Genomic DNA, 20,082 nt, shown 5'->3' with positions numbered 1-20,082 from the left:
CTGGGGGTTCATGACCTCTTCACCGGTGTTAAGGTTTACTGTGTCTGCGTCTGACTTTATCGCTTCTCACCAGTATCTAGGCTTTTTGTGTGTGCCTTGGACTTTATGGTTTTGCACCAGTGTTTAGGCTTATTGTGTCTTCTTTGGATATCATGGCTTCTCAACAGTGTTAAAATTTGTTGTCTGCCTTGGTCTTTATGGCTTCTCACCAGTGTTGAGAATTATTATATCTGTCTCGGGCTTTATGGCTTCTCACCTGTGTTAAGGCTTGTTTTGGCTTCTCACCAGTGTTGAGGCTTGCCATGGCCTCTCACCAGTGTTGAGGCTTGTTATGGTTTCTCTCCAGTGTTAAAGCTTTTTATGGCTTCTCGCCAGTATTAAGGGTTATTATGTCTGCCATTGGATTTATGGCTTTTCACCAGTGTTAATGTTTATCATGGCTTCCTCTGGCTTTGCCCTCTCACATTGTTAAGGCTTGTTGCGTCTGTTTTGGACTTTATGGTTTCTCACGAATGTTAAGGTATATTAAGTCTGCTCGACTTAATAGTTTTTCACTAGTTTTAAGATTTGTTGTGTCTGCTTCGGGCTCTGTGGCTTCTCACCAGTTCCAAAACTAATTGTGTCCATCTTGGGTTTTATGGCTTCTCACCAGTGTTAAGATTTGTTGTGTCTGCATCGGGTTTTATGGCTTCTCACCAGTGCTGAGGGTTATTATATTGCCTCGGGCTTTATGGCTACTTACCAGTGCTGAGGGCTATTATATCTGCCTTGGGCTTTATGGCTTCTCACCAGTGTTAAGGCTTGTTGTGTCAGGTCTCGGTCTTTATGGATTCTCACCAATGTTTTGGTTTCTCACTAGTGTTAACGCTTATGAGTTTTCACTAATGTTGAGGCTCGTTATGGCCACTCACCAGTGTTAAAGCTTGTTATGGCTTCTCTCCAGTATTAAGGCTTATTATGGATTCTCACCAGAGTTCGGATGTCTTATGGCTTTTCACCAGAGTTAAGTCTTGTTATGGCTTCTCACCAGTATCAAGGTTTGTTGCGTTTGTCTCGGTCTTTATGGCTTCTCACCAGTATCAGGGTTTGTTGCGTTTGACTCGGTCTTTATGACTTCTCACCAGTGTTATGGTTTCTTACCAGTGTTAAAACTTGTTATGGCTTCTCACCAGTGGTGAGGCTTGTTATGGATACTCTCCATTGTTCTGGCTTGTTATGGCTACTCTCTAGTGTTAAGGTTTATTATGCTTTTTTCAGCACTATTAAGGTTTGTTATGGCTTCTCACCAGAGTTAAATCTTGTTATGGCTTCTCACCATTAACGCTAGTGTTTGTCTCGGTCTTTATTGCTTCTCACCAGTGTCATGATTTCTTACCAGACTTGTTTTGGCTTCTTACCGGTGTTGAGGCTTGTTATGGCTTCTCACCAGTGGTGAAGCTTTTTATGGCTACTCTCCAGTCTTCAGGTTTGTTATGGCTACTCTCCAGTGTTCAGGCCTGTTATGGCTACTCTCCAGTGTTAAGGCTTAGGATTTTTCACTAGTTTTAAGGTTCGTTATGGTTTCTCATCAGAATTGAATCTTGTTATGGCTTTTCACCAATGTTAAGGCTCGTTATGGCTTCTTACCAGTGTTAAGGCTTGTTATGGCTTCTTACCAGTGTTAAAGCTTGTTATGGCTTCTTACCAGTGTTAAGGCTTGTTATGGTTTCTTACCAGTGTTAAGGCTTGTTATGGCTTCTTACCAGTGTTAAAGCTGGTTATGGCTTCTTACCAGTGTTAAGGCTTGTTATGGCTTCTTACCAGTGTTAAGGCTTGTTATGGCTTCTTACCAGTGTTAAGGCTTGTTATGGCTTCTTACCAGTGTTAAGGCTTGTTATAGCTTCTTCTCAATGTTAAAGCTTCCTATGCTTCTTACCAGTGTTAAGCATATAGTGTCCCAACCAAATACAGGTTTCAATGATATATTGTTCTTTGTGATCCTTTGTAACAGTTTTCTGATTACTGTCAGTATCATTTAAGTCACTGGGCATTTTTCCTATTGTCATCAGTGATGGTTCTCTCGGTGTTTTGTCATTACTTTCTTCGTTATCCTTATCATGAATGCTTCATTTTTATGATCACCACTATATAAATGATGATAAAAGTAATAATTATGATGATTATAATAATACTGATATATATCAATAATAATAATAACAATAATAATAATAATAATAATATTAATGATTATAATAACGATAATAATGAGGATAATTATGATAATTATAGTAAATGATGATGATAATGATAATAATAATGATAGTAATGATAATAATGATGATGATAATGATAATAATAATGATAATAATATAATGATAAAAATAATAATGATAATAATAATGATAATAATAATAATAATGATAATAATAATAATAATAATAATAATAATAATAATAATAATAATAATAATAATGATAATAATAATAATAATAATAATAATAATAATAATAATAATAATAATAATAATAATAATGATAATAATAATGATAATAACAATGATAATAATTATAATAATGATAATTGATAATAATGATAATAGTGATAATGATAACAATAATAATAATAATAGTAATAATAATGATGATAATAATAATAATAATGATAATAATAATAATAATGATAATAATAATAATAATAATAATAATAATAATAATAATAATGATAATAATAATAAAGATAATAATAAAGTTAATTGGGAGGTGAGTTTGAATGGAGAAAAACTGGAGGAAGTGAAGTGTTTTAGATATCTGGGAGTGGATCTGTCAGCGGATGGAACCATGGAAGCGGAAGTGGATCATAGGGTGGGGGAGGGGGCGAAAATTTTGGGAGCCTTGAAAAATGTGTGGAAGTCGAGAACATTATCTCGGAAAGCAAAAATGGGTATGTTTGAAGGAATAGTGGTTCCAACAATGTTGTATGGTTGCGAGGCGTGGGCTATGGATAGAGATGTGCGCAGGAGGATGGATGTGCTGGAAATGAGATGTTTAAGGAAAATGTGTGGTGTGAGGTGGTTTGATCGAGTAAGTAACGTAAGGGTAAGAGAGATGTGTGGAAATAAAAAGAGCGTGGTTGAGAGAGCAGAAGAGGGTGTTTTGAAATGGTTTGGGCACATGGAGAGAATGAGTGAGGAAAGATTGACCAAGAGGATATATGTGTCGGAGGTGGAGGGAACGAGGAGAAGAGGGAGACCAAATTGGAGGTGGAAAGATGGAGTGAAAAAGATTTTGTGTGATCGGGGCCTGAACATGCAGGAGGGTGAAAGGAGGGCAAGGAATAGAGTGAATTGGAGCGATGTGGTATACAGGGGTTGACGTGCTGTCAGTGGATTGAATCAAGGCATGTGAAGCGTCTGGGGTAAACCATGGAAAGCTGTGTAGGTATGTATATTTGCGTGTGTGGACGTGTGTATGTACATGTGTATGGGGGGTTGGGCCATTTCTTTCGTCTGTTTCCTTGCGCTACCTCGCAAACGCGGGAGACAAAAAAAAAAAAAAAAAAAAAATAATAATAATGATAATAGTAACAATAATAGAATAATAATGATAATAAAAATAATAATAATGATAATGATTATAATAAACTGTAGTTGTTAGGTTTAGTCTCATCATTATGATAACATACATAGTCGCTTAATTTTTTTGTTAGGGAGCGGTGTGCCCGGCATATGTTTACAATCCTTTATATAACATATTTACATCAGACTCGGTGAGGACCAGGGTTACATCTGCAAGGTTGTAATGATCACTGTTAATGCTTCGCAGAGGATGAATTTGTCCCCCTGGAGGCGTGTGGAGGGTGGAAGTGTGGAAGGTGGAAGTGTGGAAGGTGGAAGTGAGGAGGGTGGGAGGATGATGAGAGTGTTTCCAGTGACCATGTTATGACACACTACCTTCCCTTACCAGGAGGGTCCGTGATGACGGACATTTCTTGTAACATCAGCAGGACGCACTGCCACGTACAGTAGGTCCGTGGTGACAGAGAGACATCCCGTAACACTTGTATTGCCCAGGATGTACTTTACGTACATGAAGGGAATTTATGAAATGTTCCAAATACAACGAAGTAAACAAGATAGATCCGAGGATAGCCGATATAGTGAAGTTTCCTCTGAATGTAGATAGCGATTAGACAGTAGATCGGTGGCAAGTAACAGCTACTAATATGATATTATCATTTTGTCTATAATTGATAAGATGTAATGATTTAAGTTACAGGGATGTGAGGCGTATTGACAAGTATCCGTTACATGATATAATGTGTTACACGTGTCACACCACGAGTTTCCTGTGGTGTGATTGTATACGTCACACTAGGTAAAGGGACTGGCCCCCCTCGCCACGACCTCCCCATCAGAGCGCTGACCAAACTCTAAAACTGAAACGACTTCAGTCCACCAGAAGAGCCTTGGTATACAGAACTGTTCTGGTGTGTAGACTGAAGGGAAACCATATTATGTATTTGTTAACATTTCGGCTGGACATCGGCAGACTTTGTCTTTCCCTTGCTAGACATGGGCGAAGAGGAGACACTGTATATTCCTTGGCACACCTCACAACCTTCTCGTCCTTTGGAAACGTATTATCATAGATTGTTATTTGTATATATAATCGAGTTCTTAGGAAAGTCTTCTCACCTTATAGTCTTACGTTGATCCCCAATTTCTATTCTTTTTTTTTCTGTCGTCCCTACCAGCATCTGAAGGGAAATTAAAACTATTGGATTCGCAATATATTTCCATGGATCCAACCTCATTCCATTTTCAATTTATCGTTATGCTCGCGGCTTCACGAGCGTTAACTTCGCTATGTAAACTAGACGGTGATTGGCTGACGAGATATTGTTGTGGCGTGTTCGGCAGATGTACCACAGACGACATACATGAACTGAAGAAGTTGTATGACAGAAGAACACATTCAAGAGATAGGAGTCCCACGAGTGTACCAGCTCCCCTGCCCGTACAGCACGAACAGATGATGGCATCAGTGAGTGTGAGAATCACGTCTCTACGCAGTGGATTTGGCGGATCATTATATCACTCGTGGTACATGGTCATCCCTGCCTCGTAATGTGTGAACTGGTGGTTAACACCATCGTCCAGCAGGTGGTAGGGCTCAGGTGATTTCCAAGTTAGCAGGATTACCGAAGGAAGAAAAATCTTGCAAGTTGTGTTTAAGGTTGTGTCAGTTGCTCGTCTCCCTGTCCTTCTTGATCATCTGAATTTTATAGAAATAAACAACTAGATGTATTATTCTTTTTTATTACACTTAGTCGCTGTCTCCTGCGTTAGCGAGGTAGCGCAAGGAAACAGACGCAAGAATGGCCCAACCCACACACATACGCATACACACACACACACACACACACACACACACACACACACACACAATATATATATATATATATATATATATATATATATATATATATATATATATATATATATATATATATATATATATATATATATTATATGTGTAACGGGACTCTACCTCTGTACAAGGTTACATGGCAGGTACAGAGTCAGTCTTCCCACGGCTGTGTCATCATCATTTGACGTAACATTACAGTCTCGTCAAAGAACGTCTCGCCTCAAAAAGAATAATGAGACCCTCTTTCCCTGTTACTGAATATAGCGCAGCCGCGGAACCATGTTTCAGGAACCCTCGTATAGGTGGCACTGGGGTAGGACCCCACTGTGAGCGGGGTCCTGGGTCGGTATAATATATATGTCGATATTTGAACGGAAGAGAGAGAAAGTGTCTAGAGAAACAAATGCCTAACTTGTGACCAGAAAATTACCAGTCGAAGGTTGAGGAGGGGAGGCGAGCCATATACCAGTGTGTCAAAATTACCTTCAGCTACACAGACAGGCAGATGTTCAGCCAGATATTTACGACGCAAGTTTGACCCAAGTTCGAGTATGCATCACCAGGGGGAGGTTCTCTCCTCACCCGAGGAAACAAATAAAACTGCTGGAGAAAGTCTGAAAGAAGTGCGTCAACAATGGTGCCGGAATGAAGAGTTGGGGGGAAATACGGGGACGGGGAGAGAAGACACACACACACACACACACACACACACACACACACACACACACACACACTGGAGGGGGAAAGTTAAGAGAGATGATATGAACCACCTGTATGGTCCCCGGGGCCACAGCACCAACCTGCTGGAGTTAAGAGCGACGAATGATTTTTCTTCCGTATTCTTTTCCCCAGCAAGTTCGTGAACACGCCGCAGAAGCCAGCAGGAGAGGGTTGACGTGTGTGTCTGATGTTCGGATATCAAACGAATGTTGTCGCTTCAGTGGGTGTGCAAGTGTAAGGCCCTTTTTGCACACACACACACACACACACACACACACACACACACACACACACACACACACACACACACACACACACACACACACACACAAGATACACCAGTGCTAAACATTATCCACCTCAAAAATGTTTTTTAACAACAGATTATCGGTTTCTCGACTGTAGCACCTATATCTAGTTTTTATATTCACCTGTACACTATATACAGTCCATAGACAGTTGACTTGGCCACCATATTGGTCCATATTGTGCTATCCTAACCCATAATGTGTTATTACGGTCCATGCTGTGTTGTGAGGGTCCATACTGTATCATTCTGGTCCATACGCTGTCCTCTTGGTCTGTAATGTATGATCCTGGTCCATACACCGTAATCCTGGCCCATACTGTGTTATCCTGGACCTTACACAATCATCCTGTTCCATATATAATCCTCCTGGTCCATATGTTGTCCTCCTGGCCCATATATAATCATCCTGTTCCATATATAATCCTCCTGGTTCATATATAATCCTCCTGGTCCATATATAATCATCCTGGTCCATATATAATACTACTGGTCCATATATAATCCTCCTGGTCCATATATAATCCTCCTTGTCCATATATAATCCTCCTGGTCCATATATAATCATCCTGGTCCATATATAATACTACTGGTCCATATATAATCCTCCTGGTCCATATGTTATCCTCCTGGTCCATATATAATCATCCTGTTCCATATATAATCCTCCTGGTCCATATATAATCCTCCTGGTCCATATATAATACTACTGGTCCATATATAATACTACTGGTCCATATATAATCCTCCTGGTCCATATATAGTCCTCTTGGTCCACACTGAGCTATTCTGGTGTAGTCTTGGTAAACTGTTACCCTCGTCAGTGTCAGTCTGTGTATGGCTGGCCCTGTGACATTTTGCCTGACTTTATCTGTGACACAGTCGTTATGTCTTGGGATAAAGTGTACGATGATACGACCCTGTAGCACAGTGGTACGACCCTTGAACACGATCTGGTACGACCCTTGAACACAATTTGGTACGACCCTGTAGCGCAGTGGTACGACCCTTGAACACGATCTGGTACGACCCTTGAACACAGTTTGGTACGACCCTGTAGCGCAGTGGTACGACCCTTGAACACGATCTGGTATGACCCTTGAACACAATTTGGTACGACCCTGTAGCGCAGTGGTACGACCCTTGAACACGACTTTGTACGACCCTTGAACACGATCTGGTACGACCCTTGAACACGATGTGGTACAACCCTGTAGCACGGTGTTACGACCCTTGAACACTATCTGGTACGACCCTTGAACACGATGTGGTACAACCCTGTAGCACGGTGGTACGACCCTTGAACACGATGTGGTACAACCCTTGAGCACAGTGGTACGACCCATTCAACATGATGACCTAGCCTTTGACCTAACCTGTTAAAGGGTCAGGTCAAAGGTCAAGAGTTAGTAATGTCCCAGCACGAGGACGTTGTCTGAGCTGATTTACTGTAACATCCTGTACGTTTTGGTCAGTGTTGTAAGTCAGTCCCGCCAGATTCTTAGGGTGTCGTAAAAGGACTCTGCTGAAGCCCTGTGTGTCGTAATCTTACTCAAAAAGAGGAACTTGATGTGTCGTAAGCCCATAGTGGTGGAATTGCTATGTGACGTAAGTTCACCCAAATGAAGCAGTTTGGTGTGTCGTAAACTGAACCTTAATGGTGAAGATTGTCGTAAACTGAACTTCAGTGGTGAAGTGTTTCGTAAGTTGAACCTTAGGTGAAGTGTGTCGTAAGTTGAACTTTATTGGTGGTGTGACGTAAACTGAACCGTACTGGTGAGGTGTGTCGTAAACTGAACCTTACCGGTGAAGTGTGTCGTAAACCGATCCTTACCGGTGAAGTGTGTCGTAAACCGATCCTTACTGGTGAAGTATGTCGTAAACTGAACCTTACTGGTGAAGTGTGTTGTAAACTGAACCTTACCGGTGAAGTGTGTCGTAAACCTATCCTTACTGGTGAAGTGTGTCGTAAACTGAACCTTACTGGTGAAGTGTGTTGTAAACTGAACCTTGTCGTTGAAATTTGCCGTCAACTCATCTTAATGGAGGCATTGCGGTGGTAGAACTAAAACAAGCGTGTGTGTATCGCGTCACAAAAATGTAATTTTGGAAGGCAATTTACAGGAGAGGTCGGGGGTGTGAGACGTGTCAATACCTCCATCGTCTCCATTTCCTATATGTACGTCGCCCCGAGAGCGCGCCATGGTTCGACGGATGTGCTCAGGGAAGCTGAGGTGTTGAAAGCTATTGTGTTAAGATCTTGAAAATGGAATCGTCCCACCTCCACGCCCTCAGGTGTTATCAGACTGTTCAATATCATCAAGTTTCCTAGATCATAGAACCTCTCCGCAAGAATGCTAGATTCATTTTGTCTGTCGAAGTTTGTTTACGCGTTTGAATGAACACACGTTTTCCCGGACGACGGAGGCGTGTGGCCTGGTGCTCAGGGAGGAGCCATACGCCTCCGTCAGCACCTGAAGCGTGTGGCCAAGTCCTTAGGGAGGAGCCACAAGCCTCCGACAGCACCTGAGTCTTGTAGCCTGGTGCTCAGGGAGGAGCCACACGCCTCTGTCGGCATCTGAGGCGTGTGGCCTGGTGTTCAGGGAGGAGCCACACGCCTCTGTCGGCATCTGAGGCGTGTGGCCTGGTGCTCAGGGAGGAGCCACACGCCTCTGTCGGCAACTGAGGCGTGTGGCCTGGTGTTCAGGGAGGAGCCACACACTTCTGTCGGCATCTAAGGCGAACGAGGCGTGTGGCCTGGTGCTCAGGGTGGAGCCACACTTCTCTGTCAGCACCTGAGGCGTGTGGCCTGGTGCTCAGGGAGGAGCCACACGCCTCCGTCAGCACTTTGAGCGTGTGGTTTAGTGTTCAGGGAGGAGCCACACGCCTCCGCTGACCCCTGAGGCTTGTAGCCTGGTGTTCAGGGAGGAGCCACACGCCCCCGGATCTAACGGAGACCACAGGAAGGAAGGCCGAATGTTTGGGGAGGCGTGGGGAGCGTCGGGCGCTCACCTCCGGCATCAAACCTGCCTCACTCCCGCATTCCTTGAGGACCCGCCATAACCTTTATCTCTGCTGCCTAGCATGACTTAACCGAATACTAATGAATACAACTGAATACAAGCAGCAACAGACCACTGGATCCTACCGAGACTGTTCTTGATAGTGGAAGAGAACAGGAATACGTGAATAAATGTGGTAGAAGTAGAGAGACATACTGATTTTTCAGAGAAAGACCTGTAAACTCATCGTGTGGGTAAGGAGGTGCAAATATAGTCAAGTCGTGGATTTGAAGCGAAATATTTAGCAAGCGTCCGGTTATGCGTATCTATCTATCTATCTATACGTATCTATCTATCTATCTGCTTTCAAATACTCTCACTGGTAGATCATTCCATGTGTTAGTGATCTTGATGAGGAAAAAGTACTTTGCCTTATTCGAGGGAAAACGTTTTCCCGCGAGTTGATATCCATTACCACAAGTGATGCCAGATGAATCTTTCTTTCACTAGCTTGTCAGATCGAGCTGTATTAGATCACCTCTTAACCTTCTGTTTTCTAAGTGAGTAAACTTAATTCGTTTAGTCGGTTCTCATAGGATTTGTTGTTCAGGCCGGGAATCATCTTGGTAGCTCGACACTGTACCTTAACACTCAAGATGGAGACGCACCAGCGAGATTTAATGAGAGAGGGTAATTTCCCGAAACATGAAATTACATTTGGTCTGCCCATTTTACTGCCTCTTTACACTACTTACTTAAGTTATCAGGGATTATTATTGCCTCTCTACATTACTTACTTAAGTTATCAAGGATTATTACCGCCTCTGTACACTGCTTACTTAAGTTATCAGGGATTATTATTGCCTCTCTACATTACTTACTTAAGTTATCAAGGATTATTACCGCCTCTGTACACTACTTACTTAAGTTATCAAGGATTATTACCGCCTCTGTACACTACTTACTTAAGTTATCAAGGATTATTACTGCCTCTTTACACTACTTACTTAAGTTATCAGGGATTATTACTGCCTCTTTACACTACTTACTTAAGTTATCATGGATTATTACTGCCTCTTTACACTACTTACTTAAGTTATCAGGGATTATTACTGCCTCTGTACACTACTTACTTAAGATATCAAGGATCATTACTGCCTCTGTACACTACTTACTTAAGTTATCACGGATTATTTTTGCCTCTGTACACTACTTACTTAAGTTATCACGGATTATTACTGCCTTTGTACACTACTTACTTATCACGGATTATTACTCTCAAGTTCTTTACCTCATTTACATTTTATAACTTAACAGGATTTATAGCATAATTTCCCTTTTCGATTTTGCTGCCGTTTTGTAAAACTTTGCACTAATGGCATATTTTCTTAAATGTTGGCGTTGATTTATATAACATTGCTTTGAAGTATATTATGTTACCTTATAAAGGGAACTTAATCACCAGCAATGATTTGAAAAGAGGTGCAATCCCCTTCTCTCCCCCAGATAGACATACCACTTGAAAAATAGTCTGTCTTTAATTCAGTGGTTGACTGATGCTGCCACTGCGTGAGCGTAAACTACTGGTGTATACCAATGCAGTATACGCGACGCAGCAGTGGGTTTGACAGTAGGAGGTGCTGGTGTAAACCATGGCAGTATACCTGACACAGCAGAGGTCATGATTGTATACAGGACGTGATGATGATGTGTACCGTAGATGCTGTATACGTAACACGACTAAGACTCGACAGTCCCCTCTGCCCTACTTATTCTTATATATATATATATATATATATATATCCCTGGGGATAGGGGAGAAAAATTTACTTCCCACGTATTCCCTGCGTGTCTTAGAAGGCGACTAAAAGGGGAGGGAGCGGGTGGCTGGAAATCCTCCCCTCTCGTTTTTAATTTTTCACAGGAAGGAACAGAGAAGGGGACCAGGTGAGGATATTCCCTGAAAGGCTCAGGCCTCTGTTCTCAACGCTACCTCGAGGAAAATGGCAAATAGTATATATATATAAATATCATATATAGTATATAAATAGTATATATAAATAACATATTTTTTTTTTTTTTTTTTATACTTTGTCGCTGTCTCCCGCGTTTGCGAGGTAGCGCAAGGAAACAGACGAAAGAAATGGCCCCCCCCCCCATACACATGTATATACATACGTCCACACACGCAAATATACATACCTACACAGCTTTCCATGGTTTACCCCAAACGCTTCACATGCCCTGCTCCAATCCACTGACAGCACGTCAACCCCGGTATACCACATCGCTCCAATTCACTCTATTCCTTGCCCTCCTTTCACCCTCCTGCATGTTCAGGCCCCGATCACACAAAATCTTTTTCACTCCATCTTTCCACCTCCAATTTGGTCTCCCTCTTCTCCTTGTTCCCTCCACCTCCGACACATATATCCTCTTGGTCAATCTTTCCTCACTCATCCTCTCCATGTGCCCAAACCACTTCAAAACACCCTCTTCTGCTCTCTCAACCACGCTCTTTTTATTTCCACACTTCTCTCTTACCCTTACGTTACTCACTCGATCAAACCACCTCACACCACACATTGTCCTCAAACATCTCATTTCCAGCACATCTATCCTCCTGCGCACAACTCTATCCATAGCCCACGCCTCGCAACCATACAACATTGTTGGAACCACTATTCCTTCAAACATACCCATTTTTGCTTTCCGAGATAATGTTCTCGACTTCCACACATTCTTCAAGGCCCCCAGGATTTTCGCCCCCTCCCCCACCCTATGATCCACTTCCGCTTCCATGGTTCCATCCGCTGCCAGATCCACTCCCAGATATCTAAAACACTTCACTTCCTCCAGTTTTTCTCCATTCAAACTCACCTCCCAATTGACTTGACCCTCAACCCTATATATATATATATATATATATATATATATATATATATATATATATATATATATATATATATATATATATATATATATATGCGAATTGAATCGAGCCATAGGGCGCATTTAGAAATGTGTGGAAAGATAATTCACTATTCTTAAGAGCAAAGTTGGTTTGTTAGAGGGTATAGTAGTCCGGACTGGGGGCTGTATGTATGCGAATCGTAGGCTTGAGGCAAAAACGTCAAGAACATATGGTGAATGTGTGGGAAATGAAACGTCTGCTGACATCATGTGGTGTGAGGTGGATTGATCGAAGAAGAAATGGTAGAGCAAGAGAACTGCGCGGTAGGAAGAGAAGCGTGGATGAGAGCGCCCAAGAGGGTTTGGTGAGATGTTTCAGACATATTGGAAGGATGAGTGAGGAGAGGATGACTAGGAGGATGTACATGTAGGATGCGTATGGAACAAGGATGAGGAGAAACCAAGGATGAGATGGGATGAAGGAGTGTTAGATGTTCCAAAGGTCTGGGAGTCTGAACATGTAGGAGGAGGGCGGGAGGAATGCATGGAATTGAGAGCGAATTGGAGCTATGTGCTATACATGGGACGACATGTCTGTTAATAGGCTGATCCAGGGCTGATGTAACAGTTAGGGGAAACCACGGAAAGTCTATAAGGCCTGGATGTGGATAAGGAGCTGAGATTTTGATAGAAGATACATAACAACTATAGAGAGGATGAGAACGAATGACGCCCTATCTTCGTTTACTTTTGGCAATACGTCAATAACGCAGGAAATGGCGAACATGAACACACACACACACACACGCACACACACACACACACACACACACACACACACACACACATATATATATATATATATATATATATATATATATATATATATATATATATATATATATATATAGAGAGAGAGAGAGAGAGAGAGAGAGAGAGAGAGAGAGAGAGAGAGAGAGATGATGATCACACTTGTCCGTAATGATAGTAAGACGGTGAAATCGCACTTCAGTAGTAGGAGTTCATACAATTATATCTAACATGTAATTTTTCTCTACGTGTGGCACGACATGTTTCGCAGAGACAGTCCCCCTCATCATCAGGTGCTGCCAGTACTTAATACAGTTATTTAAGTCCCAAAAGTTATTTAAATCCCAACATCATACTTGGTTCCCGCCGAACACCAATCTATCTAGGCCACTGCATCCAACACGGCCGCCGCTAGGGAGGTACACAGATGGTGGCGTGTGAGTGGGCTTTCACCGGGTCGTGGCCTCGTCACCTACTAATCATCTCGAAATAACTAATGAAAGATAAATATATTTATCTCCCATGTTCTCTTCCCTGTGAGTCAGTTCATTTTTAAAGTTTGATATAATTCTTTCTTCAAGATCTCTCGGTGTGTCGGGTGCTATGGAGATATCTTCTTCCTTGCGTTTCCCTTACCAGCGGGAGAACAAACCCGCCCGCATTCCCTTCGAATATAGAGACCATTTCCTCCTTATGGAAGTGCACTATGGAGCTAAGTCCTGTGTGTGATTCCCGCCTTAATAGCTGGCCAATCCATATGGGAGAAGGAGTAGGAGAAGGAGGAGGAGGAGAAGGAGGAGGAGGAGGAGGAGGAGGAGGAGGACTCTGGCTTTGGCGATCGCTGATCTTAAGCTAAGATGATTACAATCACCTGACGTCTGCTGGCGCCTCGCGCGACCCTACAGAGCTGCTTCGTCGGGCATAATAACGTAATTACGTGCAACAGCTCCTGGCTGGGTGATGTCTTTTCTCTCCATCATGCGGAGACAATATGGCCAATCAATACGAGTCTCATGTGCAGGATGAGGGGGTTGTCAGTGTAAATGATATGGCTCCTTCTTATTGAATATACCAAGATGTATATTTCTTTCTTGTATCTCCCCCCGATGATGTGATTATTACACGAAAGTGCACTTGGGAACTTTCATCGCGTTTCATTAGTCGGTGATAGTGTATGAAGGTGAGATCGCAGTTCGGTTCTTTTCACACATGCAGCACTACATGTTTCACGGAGACCATCCGCCTCATCAGGTGCAAACAATTTATAGAGTTCTTAAACCCCAACACCAACACACACTGATCCCTCCTGTAACTGTGTGGTGCATTGCTTGTACCTGAGGAGACGCATTGTTTTCGAGGAACATGAAGTGCAGCGCGTGTGAAAAGTACTCGTTAAATGGAGTCATATGAACTGCCAAACTGCGATTTCATATATATATATATATATATATATATATATATATATATATATATATATATGTATATATATATATATATATATATATATATATATATATATATATATATATATATATATATATATATATATATATATATATATATATATATTTCTATGGGTCCATCGGGAAATGAAACACGATAAGTTCCCATATATATATATATATATATATATATATATATATATATATATATATATATATATATATATATATATATATATATATATATATATATATATATGTATATATATATATATATATATATATATATATATATATATATATATATATATATATATATATATATATATATATATATATGATGATGATGATGATTCGACGATCACACTAGTCCGTTCATAATATGATATACGCGAGAGTCGACGGCCGTGGCTCCTCCTCAGCTGAGAGGACAAGGTTCACTACGGTCGAGTGTCTAATGAGATGAGCCGGGCTGTGGGCGGCACACGGAAGAGGCTCAACCATTGTGGAGTATTTATAGTGCATCCCTCAAACCGTGACCCTCCTCCCTACCGTCATACCCTTAGAGACAGACAAGACCTACACCACTGGGGAACATATCCTTCCCAGACCCATAGGGGAACGGATCCTAGACCACTGGGGAATATGTCCTTCCCAGACCCCTAGGGGAACGGATCCTAGACCACTAGGGAGTATATATGTCCTTCCCAGACCCTTAGGGGGACATGACCTAGACCACTGGGGAACATGTCCTTCCCAGACCCTAAGGGAAACGGGTCTTAGACCACTAGAGAATATGTCTTCCCCAGATGCCTAGGGGAACGGGTCCCTCCCAGACCCCAGGGGAATAGGACACAGACCTTGATTCAGGTCTCTGACCCTGGGATGAAATCCCAAACAGTTGGGAACAAGTCCCATACTTTTGGGAAAGGGATTCAAACCCAAGGAACATGTCCCAGACCTAAGGAAATGGGTCCGAAGCTCTGAAGAACAATCCCTAAACCCTAGGAAAAAAATAAAGGTTCCAGACCCTTCAAAAAAAAAAAAGTCCCAACCTCTGCAAAAAGATCCCAGTCTCCTGGGAAGAGGTCCCAGCCGCCGGGAAACAGGTCTCAGACCTTAGGGAAGAGGTCCCCAACCTCTGGGGAGCTGGGCCTAGATCCCGGGGCAAGGGGTCTGGGACCTTAGTCATCACTCCCCAATTCCACCCACTGTCTTCCTGCCCAGGCTCCCCCGAGAGCAGTCTCCCGCCACCACAAGCAATGACTCGTAATTGTAACGTTCCTTTTTAAGTGTTGTGTGGCTGCTCATAACAGAAAGTTTGCCTCGGTAATCCTGCCTGAGGCCGTTTCAACAAGTTGGGATTTGATTATAAAAGCCTTCCGAATTTGGGACTAATTATCTTGGGGATAATTTAAACTTCTAACTTATGATTGGCAAATTAAAAGTTGATATTACGATGAGCAAATAGATGAACCACTCATCCCAGCTCAGGTAATTGAACAGTATTGGTTTTATTCTCTTGAGGACAGTGCATTAGCGACCACAGTTTATACAACAATTAATATTCATTAATGGTTTCATATGTATTGTGCCAAATGGATGTATCGTTGGGGAAGAAATATGTTAAGTGATGGTGAGTGTAGGGGGAGTGAAAGGAGGCCTCACTGGGCCAGGACACTGGAGGCAAGTGTACTTACCGTGTCTTGCGGGTATGAGAAGTGTGAGGGCGAGGAGCACACACTTGCTGAGCGGGAGGCCCTTCATGCTGGCCTCGGGCGGCGCCACCCGCACCCTACCACGCCCGACAGGTGTTTACCACAACTGTCTCACTCCGTACTTGGTTGTACAGTGTGGCTACACCTGCCGCCAGGTGAGAGTATATTGTCCAACTTGTTAGGGGACCTGCTGGAGGCTGTTGAGGACGTCCCTGTCTCTTCACTCTCCCCTGTGAAAGCCTTAATAGTCTACAGTTGGACGAGGGAGGCCGAGGAGAGAGGGAGGGGGGAAGAGAAAATGACGGGGTGAGAGGAGGCCAGTGTACAGAGGTGTGGGGGTGGAGCGGTGGGCAGCTAGACCATTGTGTTGCTCCTGGCGGGGGAGTGTGTGGGAGGACGCACCACCCTCGCCGCCTGCGCCACCGTCTGCGTCAAGCAACAGTGAGCAGCAGCAGCAGCAGCAGCACCTCCTCTGCACCGTCCTTTCCCCCCACTAGCGAGGACCTCTGCACTCTGCTTCCAGCCACCTGCTGCCCACTCCCAGACTTATTCCGTCGTCCAGTCTTGCCTTAGCACGCGCGCGTCACAGACTTTCTTATGGTTGTTTGCGAACGATTAGCGGTCTCCTGACGGGCCGAGTGTTTCTGAGAGATGATTTATACTGTCTTGCGTACAAAGCACCTTACCCTGAGCTATTTGGCAGGAGGCTAAGAGACAAACATTGAAACAAAAAAAGGGGGGGGAATCAAAGTGTGTCCGTCTCCTCGATCTTAGTCACTTACAGACGAACGACCAAAAGTTACGCAAAGTATGAGCACAAACTTTTTTGTTGTTGTTGTAGTTTCGAAATATTTTTTTTTCCTAAGGTTATATCATTTATAAAACTTGTTGCTCCATCATCGAGTGGGAGTGACGGCGTGGCGTGGTTCAGTGGAGCAGGAGGAGGAGGAGGAGGCGGAGGAGCACGTGTGGTAGCGCGCGTCCGGTGGTTCACCTCTCGCCCGCTCGTCTGGTGGGGGTCTGTGTACGCCCTCCACTACTCTAGCCAATATATACCCGGCCGCTACCTGCCGCCACACACTGCCATGCTCCTCACCTCCCTTATCATTAACACCTGTTATCATCCCTACGTGATCGCCTCTACCTCACGCACGCCCCTCGAACGCACGACGAACGCGTGACTGACACATTACACCTGGACTCCATCCGGCTACGAATCCTGGTGAGGCGGGTGCGTTACTGAAACACGTATTACAGGCCTCCCTGCCGATGACGTCACTCTCACTCTCGACCAATGAGGCCGTCGGAGGGACACAAGGTGGAGCGTGGGTGAGGTCACAGCGGAAACTTTCATTCATGAAATTGGGTTCTTGCTGGAGGTGGCCGAGTAAATGACGTAGACAGCGACGCTCTACACACCCCCGTCCCACCCCTCCCTCCCTGCACTGACACCCTCATACACCCGTAGACCGAGGATGAGGCTTTCCTCACACTACACACGAGAGGCTCTACATAGGAGATGAGTGTGGATATAATGTCCTCACTAAGGCAGAAGGCCGACAGTGACAGTTATTGATATCTTGAAAGACTCGCTTCATGAGACGTCCCTGACATACTGGGAGTGACTAGAGGTGTAAGGAGGAGGAGGGCCACCAGCGCAGTACAGCAGTGTTGGCACTCACGCCGGCGGCACTGTCAGAGTACGGTGGGGGGCCTCCTGCACCGCCTCACCTAGCACGGTAGGCGTGTTGGACCACCTCACCTGGTACGGTGTTGGACCACCTCACCTGGCACGGTGAGCGTCCTCCACCACCTCAGTTGACACGGTAGACCACTTGTACCGCCTCACCTAGCGCGGTAGGCCTCCTGCAGCGCCTCAAGACAACTACACCACCTGGAGGAACCTCACCTCCTACAAACCGCTGCTTAACATATGTGGAGCCTCTCCACCGAGAGAACGGAGCCTACGTATCACTTGGAGCCTCATGTAATCATGTACAGAAAGCGTCGCAAAGCGGAGATACTCACCATCGTGGGAGTTTCAGTACTTGGAAAGCCTTCTAAACTGGGAAGTCCCGTATCCCAGTACAGAGAAAGAGATCGCGTTAAACACGCAGACGAAGATCTGAGCAGTGACCGGAGGTTGATAGATCGGCACGAAACTGAACCCTGCTGAACCCGAGTCCTACCAGAGAAAGTTTAATTTCCAGGAAGGTAATGATAGTTAAGACCTTAAGCTTAAACAAGTTTGGATGTCAAAGTGAACACTACTCCTCTCCTCTTCGTAGGTTTGCTAGAGCGTGATAGCAACATCCTCTCCCTTATCCATGGTAATACTCGAATCATATATCCAAACGTATGTAATTTCTTTATAGCCAAATAGCGCATGTTGTATTGAAGGCAAGTGGCCGAAACGGTGTCACTGGTGGCTCCACATCTCCTCATATGGTAGCATCAAGACTCATGACAATTCATCTCGTGAGACATGGAACACGAGGGAACCCCAGCCAGGACGAACCTCACCATGAGGGTATAACCCCAGCCAGGACGAGCCTCACCATGAGGGTATAACCCCAGCCAGGACGAGCCTCACCATGAGGGTATAACCCCAGCCAGGACGAGCCTCACCATGAGGGTATAACCCCAGCCAGGACGAGCCTCACCATGAGGGTATAACCCCAGCCAGGACGAACCTCACCATGAGGGTATAACCCCAGCCAGGACGAACCTCACCATGAGGGTATAACCCCAGCCAGGACGAGCCTCACCATGAGGGTATAACCCCAGCCAGGACGAGCCTCACCATGAGGGTATAACCCCAGCCAGGACGAGCCTCACCATGAGGGTATAACCCCAGCCAGGACGAACCTCACCATGAGGGTATAACCACAGCGTGGACGAGCCTCAGCAGAAACAATATTAACAAAGGAAATTCTCAGGGGTGACCTTCGAAGGAGGAGCCTCCAAGAATGAGTAACAAACAACAAACACAATATAAAAAAAAATGTTGAACAAGATCACAACTAAACTCAGCGATACAGGACTCTTATCTGATCACAATGTTGTTATTAATTATTTGTTCTCTATGGAAAGGGAGTTTTACACTCGTGTGTGTGTGTGTGTGTGTGTGTGTGTGTGTGTGTGTAAATGTAGGTTCCTTCTATAAGGACGTTATCAGGGCGGAAACCGCCAAGTGTCATGTTATTGATAACACATTGTGTCTTGCTCTCCTCACCACCCCCGCCTACTGTCTAGTGTCCTCACCACCCCCGCCTGATAGTCTTATCACCCACGCCCACCTTCTGCTACCCTTATCACCCACGCCCACCTTCTGCTACCCTTATCACCCCCGCCCACCTTCTGCTACCCTTATCACCCACGCCCACCTTCTGCTACCCTTATCACCCCCGCCCACCTTCTGCTACCCTTATCACCCCCGCCCACCTTCTGCTACCCTTATCACCCCCGCCCACCTTCTGCTACCCTTATCACCCACGCCCACCTTCTGCTACACTTATCACCCACGCCCACCTTCCCGCTACCCTTATCACCCCCGCCCACCTTCTGCTACCCTTATCACCCCCGCCCACCTTCTGCTACCCTTATCACCCACGCCCACCTTCTGCTACCCTTATCACCCCCGCCCACCTTCTGCTACCCTTATCACCCCCGCCCACCTTCTGCTACCCTTATCACCCCCGCCCACCTTCTGCTACCCTTATCACCCACGCCCACCTTCTGCTACACTTATCACCCCCGCCC

General features: G+C 44.3%; 1 protein-coding gene across 2 annotated transcripts in view; it reads right to left on the bottom strand.

Moving 5' to 3' along the window:
* Positions 1–17,361, bottom strand: part of LOC139765013 (uncharacterized) — a 166,347-nt gene extending 148,986 nt beyond the window's left edge. For both annotated transcript variants that reach the window (XM_071692080.1, XM_071692081.1), the window contains exon 1: positions 16,303–17,361. In XM_071692080.1, coding sequence (XP_071548181.1) covers positions 16,303–16,369 — 67 coding nt within the window. In that variant the 5' untranslated portion in view covers positions 16,370–17,361. The remainder of the gene's footprint in view (positions 1–16,302) is intronic.
* Positions 17,362–20,082: the final 2,721 nt, after the last annotated feature.

Source organism: Panulirus ornatus, chromosome 52 (assembly GCF_036320965.1).
Source record: "Panulirus ornatus isolate Po-2019 chromosome 52, ASM3632096v1, whole genome shotgun sequence".
In the NCBI taxonomy this organism is placed as follows: Eukaryota; Metazoa; Arthropoda; class Malacostraca; order Decapoda; family Palinuridae; genus Panulirus; species Panulirus ornatus.
This window is presented reverse-complemented; position numbering and strand designations above follow the sequence as displayed.